Source organism: Prunus persica, chromosome G6, assembly GCF_000346465.2.
Source record: "Prunus persica cultivar Lovell chromosome G6, Prunus_persica_NCBIv2, whole genome shotgun sequence".
In the NCBI taxonomy this organism is placed as follows: domain Eukaryota; kingdom Viridiplantae; phylum Streptophyta; class Magnoliopsida; order Rosales; family Rosaceae; genus Prunus; species Prunus persica.
The window spans coordinates 24,279,297-24,294,644 of NC_034014.1; the positions used below are offsets into that span (position 1 = coordinate 24,279,297).

At 39.5% G+C, this 15,348-nt stretch overlaps 5 protein-coding genes and 1 pseudogene across 8 annotated transcripts in view; 2 read left to right on the forward strand and 4 right to left on the reverse strand.

Moving 5' to 3' along the window:
* LOC18772686 (pathogenesis-related protein PRMS) overlaps positions 1 to 837 on the reverse strand; it is a 2,343-nt gene extending 1,506 nt beyond the window's left edge. Inside the window, exon 1 of the mRNA XM_007208660.2 lies at positions 74 to 837. Coding sequence (XP_007208722.2) covers positions 74 to 837 — 764 coding nt within the window. The remainder of the gene's footprint in view (positions 1 to 73) is intronic.
* On the forward strand, positions 2,257 to 4,476 carry LOC18775597. Its single transcript, XM_007207702.2, has 4 exons — positions 2,257 to 2,708; positions 2,808 to 2,986; positions 3,309 to 3,510; positions 3,950 to 4,476. Exons 1-4 carry the CDS (start codon positions 2,630 to 2,632, stop codon positions 4,177 to 4,179), a joined length of 690 nt encoding a protein of 229 aa, XP_007207764.1. The 5' UTR covers positions 2,257 to 2,629; the 3' UTR covers positions 4,180 to 4,476.
* On the forward strand, positions 4,561 to 5,791 carry LOC18774653 (annotated as a pseudogene).
* On the reverse strand, positions 6,358 to 7,444 carry LOC109949516. The gene has a single exon (XM_020565304.1). It carries the CDS (start codon positions 7,124 to 7,126, stop codon positions 6,506 to 6,508), a length of 621 nt encoding a protein of 206 aa, XP_020420893.1. The 5' UTR covers positions 7,127 to 7,444; the 3' UTR covers positions 6,358 to 6,505.
* LOC109949515 lies at positions 8,843 to 10,169 on the reverse strand. 2 transcript variants are annotated; one of them, XM_020565303.1, is made up of 4 exons: positions 9,757 to 10,169; positions 9,582 to 9,660; positions 9,412 to 9,469; positions 8,843 to 9,313 (listed from the first exon to the last, which is right to left on the reverse strand). In XM_020565303.1, the coding sequence occupies exons 1-4, from the start codon at positions 10,039 to 10,041 to the stop codon at positions 9,211 to 9,213; spliced, it is 525 nt and encodes a 174-aa protein (XP_020420892.1). In that variant the 5' UTR covers positions 10,042 to 10,169; the 3' UTR covers positions 8,843 to 9,210. The 2 variants fall into 2 exon arrangements, with proteins under 2 accessions (XP_020420892.1, XP_020420891.1); XM_020565302.1 differs by having other exon boundaries at positions 9,094 to 9,313; positions 9,412 to 9,499; positions 9,757 to 10,156.
* On the reverse strand, positions 11,505 to 14,780 carry LOC18773062 (serine/arginine-rich splicing factor RS2Z33). Of its 3 annotated transcripts, none has more exons than XM_020566583.1 (7): positions 14,688 to 14,780; positions 13,938 to 14,051; positions 13,312 to 13,351; positions 13,081 to 13,176; positions 12,604 to 12,791; positions 12,406 to 12,492; positions 11,505 to 12,061 (listed from the first exon to the last, which is right to left on the reverse strand). In XM_020566583.1, exons 2-7 carry the CDS (start codon positions 14,042 to 14,044, stop codon positions 11,668 to 11,670), a joined length of 912 nt encoding a protein of 303 aa, XP_020422172.1. In that variant the 5' UTR covers positions 14,045 to 14,051; positions 14,688 to 14,780; the 3' UTR covers positions 11,505 to 11,667. The 3 variants fall into 3 exon arrangements, with proteins under 3 accessions (XP_020422172.1, XP_020422173.1, XP_020422174.1); XM_020566584.1 differs by having other exon boundaries at positions 13,312 to 13,596; positions 14,688 to 14,748; XM_020566585.1 differs by lacking the exon at positions 14,688 to 14,780 and adding an exon at positions 13,502 to 13,596.

Genomic DNA, 15,348 nt, shown 5'->3' on the forward strand with positions numbered 1-15,348 from the left:
GATGTGTTGGTGTGGCGGCAGTGGCAATGGCGGTGTTGGTGTTGGTGTTGGCGGCGGTGGCGATGGCGATGACGGTGATGACAAAGATGGTGGAGAAGTAGCACTAGGAGTAGGAGGAGGAGAAAGTGGAGAGCCTGGATTAAAAGGGTCCTCATTGGCATAATTCCCAGGTGGAGCATATTCACAAATAATGAGCAAACTTCCGTTGGAGCATCTGAACCGAGCGCACCCAACTTGTTGAGTGGTCTTCCATACAATCTGCGTGTAGTGGCCGCAAGCTTTGTCTTGGGCGCATTGTCGCTTTTCTCTATTGTAAAATTGCTTCTCATGAGCCCAATCCTCCACTGCCTCTCTCGGCAACCAATGGGCCTTAAAACCCCAGAACAAGTTCTCCCCATATTGGCCCTTCGAGTGGCGCATACCGCAATCGGTCTGCTTCTTGGCCCAATCTTCTGCGAATTGGGCCAACGTCTCATTCCATACTAAGGGCGGCACGTTCTCAGCCTTTCGAATCTCATTATGCACCATGATGAACTCTTGGGCTAGCGCGGGAGGCGGGTATTCTGTGTAGTTTTCGTTGTTCGGTTTCAATGCGTTGGCTATGCCATTGACAATGTCATTGGCGACATTTGCAATCCCGCCAATGCTTGTTCCAATGCCATTCCCGTCATCGTCTACGTTATTGGCATGGGGATTAGCATTGGATTTGGCAGTCACCTTTTCGACATGATTGATATGAACGTCGTGTCTCGGGAGGTGGAATGGGTTGGCCAAGATGAAGGGGATCAAAATAGAGATGGTGATTATTATAGTAGCGAAAGTTTGACGTCGCGGCATTGGGTTGTTGTATGTGGAGGTGGGCGGTGGCGATGGTGGTTGTAATTTAGGTATTTTATATTTGATAAGGGTGAAATGATATGGCGAAGTTGGTTTGGTTTGGTTTAATTTCGGTGGCCAGCTCTCAAGTTCCGAGAGCATCGGCAAGAGAGAGTGAGCATGAGAGGGCTAAGAGGTGCTTTATTTGGTGTAGTTTCCATAAAATTACCTTACAACTCAATCGATTTTACCATCATGCTATGCCTAATCCTTCTTGGGGCATCCATAGTTTTACGAAAATAGATAGATTGATGCCAAAATTGACCCTTGAAAAAAGCATAAATAGTTATGCTATTGTTAGGAGGCTGGCGATGGAGAGCCGCAGTTTCGGGACGTCTTCAGGTCAATGGCTCAGAATGTTGTTTTCATGCAAAATACCTGTCCATGCCTTATTGTGCTGCAAGCTCAATGTTAGTTAAGTTAGTTGTAGTTCTTTCAGGTGTGTGTTTAATACCATTCGGCAGCAGCAGCTTTGAATTTTAGAAGGTTATTTTTTTTAAATATATATTTTAAAGCAAGAGAGATCAATTTCCACCAAGGGCGGAGCTAGAATTATAAGATCGGGAGGACCGAGATAGAAAACACAAGCATATCAAATACATTTAAGTGTTAAAAACACATGTTAGAACTAAAATTTTCAAAAAATAGTCATGTCTAATTGTTTTTAAAGGGGCCATTAATTTAAATTACAAGTTGTCTATTAGTAAGTTGTATATAGGAGAGATGTCAAAAAAATGAGGGCGCCAGGGCAAATCCTGATCTAGGACTGGCTCCGTCACTTCCACCATCATCAAACAGACTAAGAAGTATCAAGGACTATTTTATTTTATTTTTTGGTCTGATGTCCTTGATCAATTCGTGACAATATTCTAATTGTCCATTAATCTCTTTTGTCTATTTCAAAATGAAAAAGATTTGGTCACATTCAATTTTATTTGGAAAAGTTTGGTTTCATCAACAATGGAGGGAATAGATTAAGTAGTGTATTTATTTTTCTAACTCTCTCATTTGATCAAGGTGAAATTATACTTGTAGTCTTAATTTTAACGTTATTGTTAAAAATGATGTTTCATTCAAAATCGAAAGAAACATCTTATAAGATGATAAAGAATATGATAATATGATGCAATTAATTAACAGCTTGTTACTTACATGTTAAGAACAATAACCGAACAATAGATTGCCATGCATGTATATCCATGACATGTTGTCACTTTATATTTTAATTTGGAGCATTAACAAATTTACGGGTTGTCCTGAATTGCAAATCTAAATAAATTACATGTCTTTAATTGCTAAAACTAAAACTACATGTGCTCAAGTAAAAAATCAGAAATATTACAGACTACAGAGACTACAAATGTAACTTGTCTTCATTTGCTTTTCGACTACGTGGCATGATCTGAGAAGTGGTGTGCGTAGTGCGCACTACGCACCTAGCCCACCAGAGACTTCAACCCCGTGTAATTTTCCGATATGGCGTAGCGCGAAGCGCGAACTGTTCACGGTCAACCCCGCTTTTCGTTTATCTCTCATCTTCGTCTTCTTCGAGCTCAAGAAAACAAAAAGATTCGAAAACACCAGCAAAAACCACCGCCACAACAACACCAACCACACTTTTCATTTGACGAAATTGCCCCCCCTCGCGGTGGTCTCAGAGAGACAAACGAGAGAGCTGCGTATCGCACTCCCGCCGTTCCTCTGTCCGATCATCTCCTCCAAATTTTCGACAAAACGCGATATAAATCTCGATATGCCGATTCGGAAGCCCCGGATTTCTAAGGTTTCAATCAATTTTATCGTCTTTGGCGTGTTCCTCAGCTGCTTTCCAGGTAAATTTTCGTTATTTTTCTCGGGAAACAAACAGGAATTTGATGTGTTGAATACGACGCCGTTGTGTGTGAGATTGATTTGTTTGTTTTCGTACATAGGATGTATATTATCGGCGACCGTGACGCTGGGTTCGATTGTGATATACGACACGCACGAGTTCATAAAAGGTGTGAAGCCGATTGTGTATTTCACATGCCAAGGGGAGAACAAGACGGTGTTTCCAGATGTGAAGGAGAAGAACGTGTCGTATGAATTCAAAGGCGAAGAGTCTTGGCAGGTGAGATTGTGCTTATGCTCAAAATTTCCGTTTCTATTTCAATTTGCCTTTGTTTTAAAATCTAATATTGTAATTTTTGATAAGATGAATTCTGTTTGGTCCAATTTAGAAAACATAACTAGCCATATGGTGTTGTGAGATCAGGGCCATTGAATAGGTAGAATAATGTGCGGTACTGATTGACTGTGACAGCATAATATGTCTGATGTCCAGCTAGAAATCAATTGTATGTATGCACCCAAGCTGTTTTGAGCTGAAAAGCTGTTGTTGAGCTTTTAATTAGGTAGGTTTCTGATGGAATTGTGATTTTTCATGCTTTCAGCCTCTGACAGAGTTTTCGAGTAAGAAGTGCAAGCGATGCGGGTTGTATGAGAAGGACACTTTTAAATCAGATGACATATTTGATGAGTGGGAGTTATGTCCTTCTGACTTCGATTCTTCTGATGGAAAATATGTCCGATTCAAGAGCAAGGAATTCAACGCTTCCTTTTCGTGTCCAAAGTGTCTACCTGCTGCTTCACCTGGTGAGTGTGAGTCTACTCAATTGAAAATTTTGAGATTATTTCGTTCATGCCTAGTTTAAGTTGATAAGGAGTTTTGTGGTTAGAGCCTTAAACTGGTCACAGAAAGCTCACTCTTAGATGGCATGCCAGTGCTCCCATATTGGATAAAATTCCTAGCTAATGATATTTTAGTACATATTACTCAAATGAGTGACTAGGAACTTTGGTGGTGTGTGTTTGCTAGAAATAACAGAAGATAAAGCTCTGCATGATTCTTAACTGTAGTTGAATGCGTTCGATAATACAGAAATTTCCAGATTTTCTTGATGCTGCTGCCTTCATACTTGATTACCAACCGGCGTAGCTGTTGTTGGCATGCATACATCTGTATTTGAATCCAATCTACTCTTATATTTAGTGTCCAACTTGTAATCATAATTTTCTGGCCATATGTTTGCAGATTCCAAGTCCGCCACTGCGGCACATAAAGAAGAAAAGAAAAATGGATGGCATATTGTTCTAGTGATATTAATCGTTGTTATCGTTTTAGTAGTGTGTATTGTTGGGGGAGTAGTTGCACACAAGTTCTGGCAAAAGAAGAAGAGAGAGCAAGATCAAGCTCGGTTCCTAAAGCTGTTTGAAGATGGTGATGATATTGAAGAGGAATTGGGGCTTGACCATGTAATATGATGGACTTATAGTGAATTTAATTTTTTACGTTCTTTACAGTAGGTTGATCTTACATAAATTTTTCTATTGTAAAGAGTAAAAAAAGAGAACAAAGATAAAGATAGGTACATACTGTGCAAAATCTTACTTTTCTTGTGACGCTCAATGTGTTCTTGAGTGGCCAAAGATGAAACCCTCTGTCGTCGGTGGGTGCATGGCATTGTTCATACTTTAGTCGAAATTAAGAGCTGTATATTTAATATTGTGAGTTATACAAATGAAAGTGATGCGGCCATCATTATTTAGGTTCCTAATTTATTTGTTATTTTCTTAGGTTCTATAGTTTCCAGATTTTAGTAGGATTTGATTAAGTTTCCGAGTTTATTTTGATTTTGATTTTGTTCTGTGTCTCTGTCAAATTTGAATGTGTATACATGTTTAGTTTGTGGTAAGTATTACCAAGGAAGAGGGAACAAGTCCCATGCATATACTCATAGCCTTGAAGCTGGACACCATGTTTATATCAATCTTCGAACGGAGAAAGTTTATTGCCTTCCTGATGGGTACGAAATCAGTGACCCGTCATTGGATGACATTAGACATGTCTTGAACCCGAGGTTTACGGAGGAACAAGTTCAGCAGATTGACAAAAACAAGCAATGGTCTAGGGCACTTGATGGTTCTTATTACCTTCCTGGAATGTTGGGGCTCAATAACATGAAAGGAGACTGATTTTGTCAATGTCACCATTCAATCTTTAATTAGTTACTCCACTAAAACACTTTTTCCTCATCCCTAAGAATTATCAACATTGCAAATCTCCACTTGTTCATCGATTCGGGGAGCTCACGAGAAAGATATGGCATGCACGCAATCTGACCCTGTTGAATTCATCTCATGGCTGCTTAATACACTGCATGCACATCTAACAAATTCAAAGAAAGATAGCAGCATCATCTAACTATGAGTGCTTTCGGGGGGAACTGGAGGTTGTGAAGGAGATTCCTAAGAAAGAAAATGGTGACGATCAGAATACAGATGCTGCCACTGAAAACAACGGCATTCTCAAGGAAACTTACAAAATGCCTTTCTTAATGCTTGGGTTGGATTTGCCCCCACCACCTCTTTCCAAAGATGTGACGGAGAAAAACATAATACCCCAGGTCCGGCTGTCCAACATTTTGAAGAAATTTGATGGGGAGACTCTGACTGAAGTAGTCGGACCTCGCATAGCAAGGATGAGGTATCGAGTCACCCGATTACCACAGTATCTTATTCTCCACATTCAGCGATTTACCAAGAACAACTTCTCTCCGACTTTAGTCGACTTTCGTGTGAAAGACTACATCCCAGTGTCAATCCCCAAAGAGAATGAGAGTTTGCGTTCAAAGTATGATCTGATTGCCAACATTGTTCATGATGGCAAACCTGGTGAAGGTTCATACAGGATATTTGTACAGAGAAAATCAGAAAAATTATGGCATGAGATGCAGGATCTTCATGTTTCAGAAATTCTTCCCCAAATGGTTGCCCTTTCTGAGACTTATATGCAGATATATGAGCAGCAGCAGTAAACTTGGGAGAGTTTCAAGTCCCATGGTTGAGGGATTATGTGGTTTTTAAGCCTATTCTTGGAGTCGAATGGTTTCATACACGAGGAAAACAAAACGAGGGCAAACATTTTGAGTACTGAGGTGGCAGATTTGTTGGTCTAGTGGCATCTGCCTGAATTTGTGAGTTTTATGTTTCCATGGATTCTTTAAGTTCTCTAGAGTGTGTTTGGATGAGGTACTTAGAGATGGAATTTGGGGCTTGAAAGTCCCATATGATCAAAACTAACCTGTTTAGCAAAATTTAAAGAAGGATTTGAGAAATGACAAGGAACTTTGAAGAGGAACTTTGGGATGCCAAAGTCCCATGACTAAGTAACACCTCAATAGGTGTTATTTACAGTACCGATAGGTTTTATGAGCCCCAACTTGCCGACGAAGATTGTGGAGACGAATTTGGTGAAGTCCCTCATTCTTGGTTTTAATTTGCTATAAATGCCATCCCATGTAATTCATTATGGTAGATTTGAGTTATTGAGTCCAGATATTAGAGAATTCTGATGTGAGGCCAAATCCCTTGGTGCGAAGCCAAGGACGGGTGTGAAGCCCCTTGAGTGATTCCAAACCTATCTTTATGTGTTTAATTTTCTGTTTTCATTGTTTTCGCTTCTGCTAAACTACCTAAATCTACAATTCACCCGTATCTTACATCAGAATGCGAAACACAAAAATTCCATGATCACAAAGATTGTTGCCAAGTCATTGTTCACTTGCTGTTCATTACATGTCTTCCAGTCTTATCGATACAAGCAAGGCCAGTAGCCAAAAAGACTCTCACAAACTCCGAAATCCGGCACGTTGTAGGAAGGTGTGATCCTGGTTTCTTGCTCACCCCAGCCATGGGTCTCTGTTTCCCCTCCAAATGCAAGCCAAAGATCATACCAAGGATTAGAGTCACAAGAAGGATGGCCATCTTGAGTGACTTCTTCATGCCTCAAATGGCTTTCATGCTGTTGTTCACTCTGCCTGGAGCCTTCTATCTCCTTCAACTCACTGTCTCCTTCATTGTTGTGAGTTCCATTGCCGTGGGAGAAGTACCCATCTCCCCAACACTGACCAAAGGAGCTCTCATATTCTCTGAGCCAGTTTCCACAGCCATAATATGGTAACTCTTCACCCTCACAAGTCTCCTCAGCAAGTTCATTCTCATTCCAGAGACTGCTTGCGAAATCGGCCGCATCTGTCCCGCATGATGGAGATGTTAAACCATCAAGAAATCCCTCCTGGGAAGAAATGGGGTTGAAGAAAGGACAAGGATACCATATTGCATCTGATGGCTGATGTTCATCATTGTAAGCAATGACATAATTTCTGTCATATGGAATGAGGTGGGTTTCTTCGACTCCTTCCTCGTTCATGTTCAAGCTCCAACGCAGGTCGAACCTTGCTCAAAGGTCTCTCTGAAACTTAGCTTAGTCCCATGTAGACAGGTAATTCTATTCTATTCTAGGAAGGAAGCATTCAGGACTTGGGACATTCGAGGAAAGGCTAGAGGCTGAGCTTATATTATGTGGGAAAGGTTGTTTCTGATACAAGAAAAGAAAAGGGAACATGAGCATATTGGTCTCTGAAATCTATCGTAAATGGCCATAACTTTGGTTACTAACTACTAATGCCTTCATGAACCGAATATCTTTTTGTATGAAAAGAAGACTTTAGAGATTGGCCGGCAGAGCATCTTTATTCGATTCTTATTCTCTGAGAGAAGAAGTCACAGCCTCCACTTGTTGAGAAAGCCTTTCTTTTGGTCCATACAATCCCGTTACCTTTCAATGTGGTTGGCAAAATATCTTCTCAAGTTGTCACACAACAACAATTCACTGCTGAATTCATCAAATGTAAACTTCAGCTCATAAATTCCGTTTATGAGGAGATCATTAATGAAGAAAAGAAAGAAACTGGTTTGGAATAAAATCCCAAATGGTATTTCATTATGGTTTACAATTACACAGCATTTCTGGTTCCACAAGAAATGGAACCTGCAACCATGATTTGACAAACTCTTTTGACCCAAAACCACCTAAATCTCAAACAATATGACTACCTAAATCACAAAGATTAACAACCAGAATCGAAATGCTCCACTAACAGTAAAACATCAAATATCCCGTCAAGACAAAGAAACATTGCCAAGACTTCAAAAATTCTCAAGGGAGGTAGGTGTCTTGATCCCCATCCACAAGAACTGGATTGGGTGCACGACGAACAAACCTGACAATCTCTGCAAACCGACGATGACCCCGATGCTTTGGCAAGGCTGGAGATGGCAGAGTCTCGGTTCTTGGCCTCGGAACATCATCCATCAACGATGGGATTGGCACCAAAGGCCTTTCAACGCCATGAACAACACAAGAATCATCAATGTGGAGATTCGGGGCAGTGACAAGAACGTCATTGAAAGAGACCCTTTTGCCATCAGTGCCGAAAACAAGCCTTGTGTTGTGGTGGAGAGCTGGGAGGGTGGTATTCAGTGGAAGTCTAAGGAGGGACTGGTAAGGCAAGGCCTCCGACGTGTAGATGTGAGCGCGGAGGGTGTTGGCATTGAGGGGTTGCCCTAAGAAGCTGTCATCGGGCGGGATGAAACAGGTGACGGTGGTGTTGGCGGTGGCGGTGAGATTGTGGGAATGCAAAGCATGAGCAAAGAGTGTGAAGCCGGATGACGAGAGAGAAGTGAACACGGTGTCTGAGCAGAGGGCTTCAATGGTGGGAGTGAGGGCCAAGAAAGCTACAAGGAGAAGTATGGACATGGTTGAAGTTGAGGTTTGTGAGATCATCAACTTTGGCATTTTGGAGAGAGGGAGAGAAAGAGGAGGAGGTGAACAAAGTGTGTGAGGAGAAGTTCTTGAATTTGGATCTGTGGTGGTTATGAATCTTCTTGAAATAACGGTTTTAACAGACTGGTGGTCTTGGGACCAAGTTTGAGAGCTTTCACTGGCTTAGAGGTCATATGTCCACGCAATTTTCTCACGCTCCTACAACTCTGAGCTTAATCTGATAAGTCCATGTGTTCAATTGTAAATCAAATATGATCAGTATTCGACAGCTGTACAAATTAATTCTAAATCAAGTAGATTAAGCAAACTGAGCTCTTTATGCGAAACCAATCATTTTTAAGATGGTTTTGGTACAAAGTTTTCTGAGGTATGTCCAAGTCCTCAACCTTGTAAACAAAAATGTTGAAAGATTCAAATAAGCACTTTGTGAATTACATTAAATTGTCACTTTGGATAAGCCTATTTCTTTTCTCAGGATCTGCAGATGCCGAAAAACTCTGGCTCTCGAAGTTTCTTCCCCAAGTGGAGATCACTAATCATTGGCCAGTTTGGTGCTCTGAATTGAGTGAGGAATTTGAAGGTCCATCAAAAGTGAATCTTTCCCAAATTTGTTATACCAGTTTGCTGCAAATTTGTCATAATTAGCAATGCATTCAAATTGCATTCATTTAACAACCATTGCTGCTGGAGCTTGAAGTTACTGCGCTGTTGAAGTTAACCAACTCTTTTGAATGAGGACCATAAACAGACTTTATGGTGTCCCTGCAGCTCCTGCAACCAAAAAGATGGAAAATTGAGCCAAATCAAAGCATGAACAAGAAAAACTAAAAGAACCCATCATTCTCAATTGCTTTTAACAGAAAGCCAACCTGCAGGCCTCCTTGTTGAACTTCTTCTCATTAATCCCATACAGTGATTGAAAAACCTCTGCCTCCACACGACAAAAATAGGGACGATCTGTTAAAGATTTCAAAGTAAAATGAGAAGGCTGAAAACAAAAAGGCGAGCTTTGTAAAACAAGTGAAATGAAATGCCTCACCATTGTAAATTAAGCACTTGCGTGTGCCTTTGTCGAAGTTCACACACCACCCATCTGCACCCACCATGCTTCTGTAAAGCTGAAATATTTCACATAAAACCCAATTCAGAAAACGAAAAAGAAAAACAAACTAATGATATTGAGGATTTTCTCAGAGACATTAAGAAGAGCAAACCTCAACGTCAGTTGGGTTATTGAAGATTTCTTCAGGGGTGGCAAAGGAGGGACCTTTTTCGAGCTTGCAGCAAGCTCCACAACCCTCTATGCACTGCCACGTCTGCTCCCTCCTCTTCGTCCCGAACCCGATACTCGTCGTCGACGGCGGCGGGATTTTGCTTGGCTTTGTCTTGGCCGTCTGACGTGGCCGGCGTGCCATGCTGACTATGCCAAGACAGGGCAAAGCCACTGCGTTAGACATTTTGTGGATAAGAGTTGGAGGATGGCGGCGGTTCAGGTTCATTCAAATTGTTGCAGAAGATTTCTTGTAGTGTTCTTATTCCAAGCAAGAAAATAACTAAAATTTAATTTGACCAAGAAATGGAATTTTTTATTTTTTCGGTTATTCCGACCAGTTATCTGTTCCAAACTAGTAATTTATTTGTCTAATTATTTACTCACTTTCTGGCATTTTTACCTGGCAATTAAATTCAAAACAATCAATTGATTGTGAAATGTAATTAGGGATTATATAGGTTGTCAAATTCTTTAGTGCCAGGTTTATAGTAACAATAAGGCTTAAATGCTAAAAAAACCTAGTCCCTGTTCCCTGTCCACATAAACATGGACATGTTTGGTACGCCTTACTGTATTGGACTGGATTAAATATCACTCGAAATCCTTGTTTAGTAAGAGACGGGACTAACTTAAATGAGACTGTATAGTCCAATAGTGAAAAAAATGCATCACTCGCTCGTCAAATACAGTGAGCCTGAAAAGTGGTTCTCTAAATAGCACGCTCACTAAATAGAACACGTGAGTCCGACGCCTCTCTTTAAAAAATATCATAAAATTATTTGTTTTCTTTTAATTATTATTTTAGATCTTTGAATGAATTTTTTTTTTTTTTGCAGCATTTATTTATTTTAGATAAAAATCCTTAACTAAATTTAAATATTTCAATAATTATTTTGATATTGCATTTGGAAAATCAAACTATAGTAATTTACAAATGTTTGATATTTTTTTGATATTGAAACAAGTTTAATAATTTATGATGTGATGATTTCTTTATCACAAGCAATTTTTACCTTGTCAAATTATATTTTTCAGTTTGAAGTCAAAAGTCAAATATATAAAAATTATACATATATATATAATTTTAATTATTGTTTTACTTGGTCCCTAAAAAACCTAGAATTATATTGAGTGAACTTAGCTCCTTTAACAATGTTTCCACCAACTAAGATTAATCTTGAGAAGCCAAAAAACAAATATCATAATTTTATTTTTCATTATAAAAAAGAAAAAATTTATTTATTTTCTTTTTATTATTGTCTTAAATTATTTTATTTTTTTGGTTGCCAGATATTGTTATAAATCTTTGAATTGGATTTCTTTTAGCATTTATTTATCTTTTAGGTCAAAAACCCCAATTAAATTTAAATATTATAAGAACTATTTTTTAGTCCAACACAACACCAAACATAAGTCTTCACTATTTTTACAATCCAACTTCTTCGTCCAACGCAACACCAAACGTAAGTCAGTACTTAATCCAGCTTAAGTCAATCTAAGCTTATCTGAGACAGTTCTAAAATTTAATTCAATTTATAACAATCCGCCGTGCCAAATAACCCCACGTTGGCCAGTTTAGTTCGTGTGTCTCCATAAGGTACAGATGGAATGGGGTCATTGTTCTAAACTCAGTTTTATTTTATTGATATATCTTGAAGAGAAGACTAGTTTCAAAATAGGGTAACAAGATTGAACTCCACAAGTTTTTTTTTCCTTTTTTGGTTTCTTATGTAATATTTAAATAGACCGTGCGAGTCAAATATGCTCATAGATAGAACAAGCAGGGAAAAATTAAATAGTTTATGCATGCTCAAAGTTTTGTCTAAGAGAACAAATTCTTCTCCAGAACAGCCTAGGGTGACGGACTGCGTCCATCCTCATAATCAACAGGGCTCCTATCGTCCCTTGGACTGGGGCTGCGACCATTAGTTTCAGTAGGGCTCGGGTACTTCCCAACACTAGGGCTATCCCTTCCAGGGCTACTCGGGCTTCTGCTTTTCCCTATGGGGCTAACTGGACTTCTACTATTTCCCCTGGGACTGTATTCTGAGCCATCTCGCTCTGTGCTGAGTCTACCATTTCTGGGAGAAGGGCTACCTCTCCCACGGGGGCTGCCTTCATCAGGTGTAAGGCTGTGCTTCCTCCCCTTTGAGGGCGGTGGACTCTTCCTGTAAGGAGGGCTCAGTGATCTGTCATAACGATCCAGGCTTCGGCTTCTCCCTCTCCTTACTGGGGATCTTGATCGACTGGCAACACACAAAATGATCAAGTTGTTAGAAAAATATTAAGTATAAATCTCAATAGACATCATGCATCTGAATCTAAGTTTGTTCACCATTTCCCCTCCACCTTTAGGTCATATGAGGAATAATACCAATTCAGTTATTCTCTTAGATAAAAGAAACACAGTTCTAAACCCCAAGCATGTTACGACTCACTCACTACGCAACAGATAACTACAGTAAACAAATGTTGTTACTGATCTTCATATCAATCATGTCAAAATTACAAATACATCCAAGAACACATTATATAATATGATAAAATACATGTGATAACGAAACTCGAAATCAAGAGCATACTCACTGACCTATAGCTGCGGCTTCGGCTGTAACTTGGGCTACGGCTTCTCCCACGGCGAGGCGAACGTGATCCAGGTGAACGACTCCGCCCACGCCTGCAATATAATTTAATTTGAACAATGTCAAAAAAGAATCCCACAGTGCATCCAAAAACAGGAGGGGGAAGGAAACAAGCAATTAAACAAGACTTGAGAAAAACTGATTACCTTAACTCCTTGGGACTATTTTTGCACTGCCTTTCTATATGACCTCTTTCTCCACAGCGATAGCATTTATTCTTCCAGTCCCCAGCCTTGCAATCACGAGCCCAGTGGCCATCAATACCACAATTAAAGCAACGACCAGACCCAGGAGTAGGACCTCTTCCCAGATATTCCCGGGAACCACGCGGTCCCTATTCCACATAACACAGAGAGGAGATGTCAGTTTGATGACAGTAAATGAACAGATTAGAAACCTGAGAACAGTAATATAAAGTGACGAGGAAAAGAGGGATATAGTTTTAAATGTCAAGTAAGATTGGGAGTACAGCAGGAATAGCAATCATGAATTGGCACTGTAACACCCCTGTATGTAACCAGGAAACTAGAAGGGGCATTTTAATTCAAAAACTTGGAAGAATCCGTAGTATAACATGCACAGGTATTTGACTTGAAAAGGAAAATTCAGCTTATAGGCCTTACCCCCTTTGCAAATTCAACAATAAGACGAGTTCCATCAAACTCCCGACCATCTAAGCTATATCTGGCATCATCAGCATCTCGAGGATCACTAAATTCCTGTTATCAAGAAGTAAGAGCACAAAACAAAACAGGTGACCCCCATTTTTTGGGTTTTATGATCCCTAAGCAGGTTCTGAAGATAACAAAATATAAGCAAAAAGAATAGAAAAACCAAGAGTATGAAAAACTTACAACAAACGCAAACTCTCGCTTCATGTCCACATCTCGTACTCTGCGTAAACGGTTGCCAGAAACAGTAAGGCTATCATTACTTAAGTACTTCAAGTGCATGATACTTCGCCCGTCACAGACGAACTAAACACCAGATTGAGATTGTTGCCATTTGCATAAAAACACGCAATAAGACTACAGAAAGAATCACCAAAGTCTCATATACACTCGGCAAGAATTTCCACCAATTCCACCAAGGCCACCCTCTCACCATAGACCTCCAAGTAAGGCCAAACCCCAGAAAACCTTCAACAAGATTATTCAAGTTAAGAAAACACAACACCTAGGGGCAAAAAGCTCCCACACAGAACATGAAAATTTACATTAAACCAAGCACAAAGGCAAGCTTGGCAAGGAACCAAATGTCCCCAACACTTCTGGTGGATGCCCTCACGAACTGATGTTGTGATTTCAAATATATTGCATGGATAAGTTAGTTTTCCATTAGATTTCAATTCATAAGGTACCTTAACATGACTATTGTGATTTTGAATATATTGCATGGATGATGAGTTTATCACTCAAAATACATTCTGAAATAACAATTTATCACTCAAAATACATTCTGAAACAACAAAAGCAATTACCTGCCATATCTGCTGAAAAGGCGTTCCAGATCACGTGAACGCGTGCGTGAAGCCAAACGACCAACATATAGGCGTGTATTGCCATATCGATCATCATAACGAGGCATTTTCAAGCTGCCAAAAAATATTGTAATTAGTAAGGTAAACACTGAACAAGAAACCTTGCTACAATTCTGTCCCCAAAAAAAAAAAAAAAAAAAAAAAAACATGCTACAATTCACAAATCCAGTTAATTGACATGAATAATAGGGAATTGGTAGACACAAAAAAATAACACTTCCAATTCCAAAAAAACTGTACGTAATTCAACTCATTAGTGGATTTAAAAAAGAAACATACACAGATAAGGGATAATTTGAGAATCCATAAACATTGCGTGGGGAATAGTAAATTTTGCACACTATCTAAAACAGAAACTCCTAATCTCGAATAATCAGACAATTAACCCCCTCCAAAAACAATTTGAAGAAAAAAGTGCAGAGCGTGAACCAATCAAGTTTCCAGAAACAACTGACAAGCCCTAATTACATTCTTTAATCACCTTAACAAGAAATTACCCAGGATCTACAAATCTCCAGCTCAACATATAAATTCGAAAGCAAATTATCGCATACAGAAAAACAAATCTATTTAAAACGCATTGAAAAAAATTTAAAAACTCATAACTTTATAAACTCACTGAATTGCGAAGAGAAAACCCTTTGAAATCCCAAGTATTAAAACAATTGAATTATTGTTAAAAGCGCGTACCTTGACTGGTAAAAAAGCCCCAAATTTCGATTTAACCCTAACAGCGCTTTCGAAACACAAAGAGATAGAGGGATAGATTCTGTCTCTGTTATTTATAGAACGAAGCCGACAGGTTTGACGGCCAGGATGCGTTTTTCTTTTATCCAAGGGTTAGGATTTTAGCAGATAAATAGACTGAAAAAATGTAGAGTCCGGATTTGGGTAGGTAACATCACCGCCAAATGTCATTATTTATTGCTTCATGGGCCTAATATTAATGGGCCTTGGCCCAATTGACTTTATAGAAGTACTTCCGTCACAATATGGACGATTCCTGGCTCGATAGGTACAATTTGGCCACAAAACCAAAATTCAACTTACACATGGTCAGTAATTTGTTCTGAGTTGACTCGTTTTATTTCCTTTTGTTCTGAGTTGACCCCATATCTAGTTGGGCATTGAGCTTGTTAGGTTGTTTTAGAATTATTTCAGGCATCTGTTCTATAGGACTCGGCAGGCATATCATGTCGCTCCTCTGGTCACACACACAAATAAAGGGTTTGGTTGTATTTGAGTTTGAGTTGCAACCAGGCTCATGCTCATCCCACTTCAATGCAAAGAATTCTCTTGACGGGTGATGTGGTTCATCTGCCAGACCAAAGAACTTCTCCTTTTCATAAGA

Excerpts from the sequence above, each read along its gene's own strand:
- LOC109949516 (XM_020565304.1), bottom strand. The coding sequence starts at position 7,126 with ATGAACGAGGAAGGAGTCGAAGAAACCCACCTCATTCCATATGACAGA.
- LOC18773062 (XM_020566583.1), bottom strand. The coding sequence starts at position 14,044 with ATGCCTCGTTATGATGATCGATATGGCAATACACGCCTATATGTTGGT. Across the intron at positions 13,352-13,937 it reads CTTTTCAGCAGATATGGCAG|AGTACGAGATGTGGACATGA; the intron begins GTAATTGCTTTT and ends CCGTTTACGCAG. Across the intron at positions 12,493-12,603 it reads AATAGTCCCAAGGAGTTAAG|GCGTGGGCGGAGTCGTTCAC; the intron begins GTAATCAGTTTT and ends ATTATATTGCAG.
- LOC109949515 (XM_020565302.1), bottom strand. The coding sequence starts at position 10,041 with ATGAACCTGAACCGCCGCCATCCTCCAACTCTTATCCACAAAATGTCT. Across the intron at positions 9,500-9,581 it reads CAAGTGCTTAATTTACAATG|ATCGTCCCTATTTTTGTCGT; the intron begins GTGAGGCATTTC and ends AATCTTTAACAG. Across the intron at positions 9,314-9,411 it reads TTCAACAAGGAGGCCTGCAG|GAGCTGCAGGGACACCATAA; the intron begins GTTGGCTTTCTG and ends TTTTGGTTGCAG.
- LOC18775597 (XM_007207702.2), top strand. The coding sequence starts at position 2,630 with ATGCCGATTCGGAAGCCCCGGATTTCTAAGGTTTCAATCAATTTTATC. Across the intron at positions 2,709-2,807 it reads GTTCCTCAGCTGCTTTCCAG|GATGTATATTATCGGCGACC; the intron begins GTAAATTTTCGT and ends TTTCGTACATAG. Across the intron at positions 3,511-3,949 it reads TCTACCTGCTGCTTCACCTG|ATTCCAAGTCCGCCACTGCG; the intron begins GTGAGTGTGAGT and ends ATATGTTTGCAG.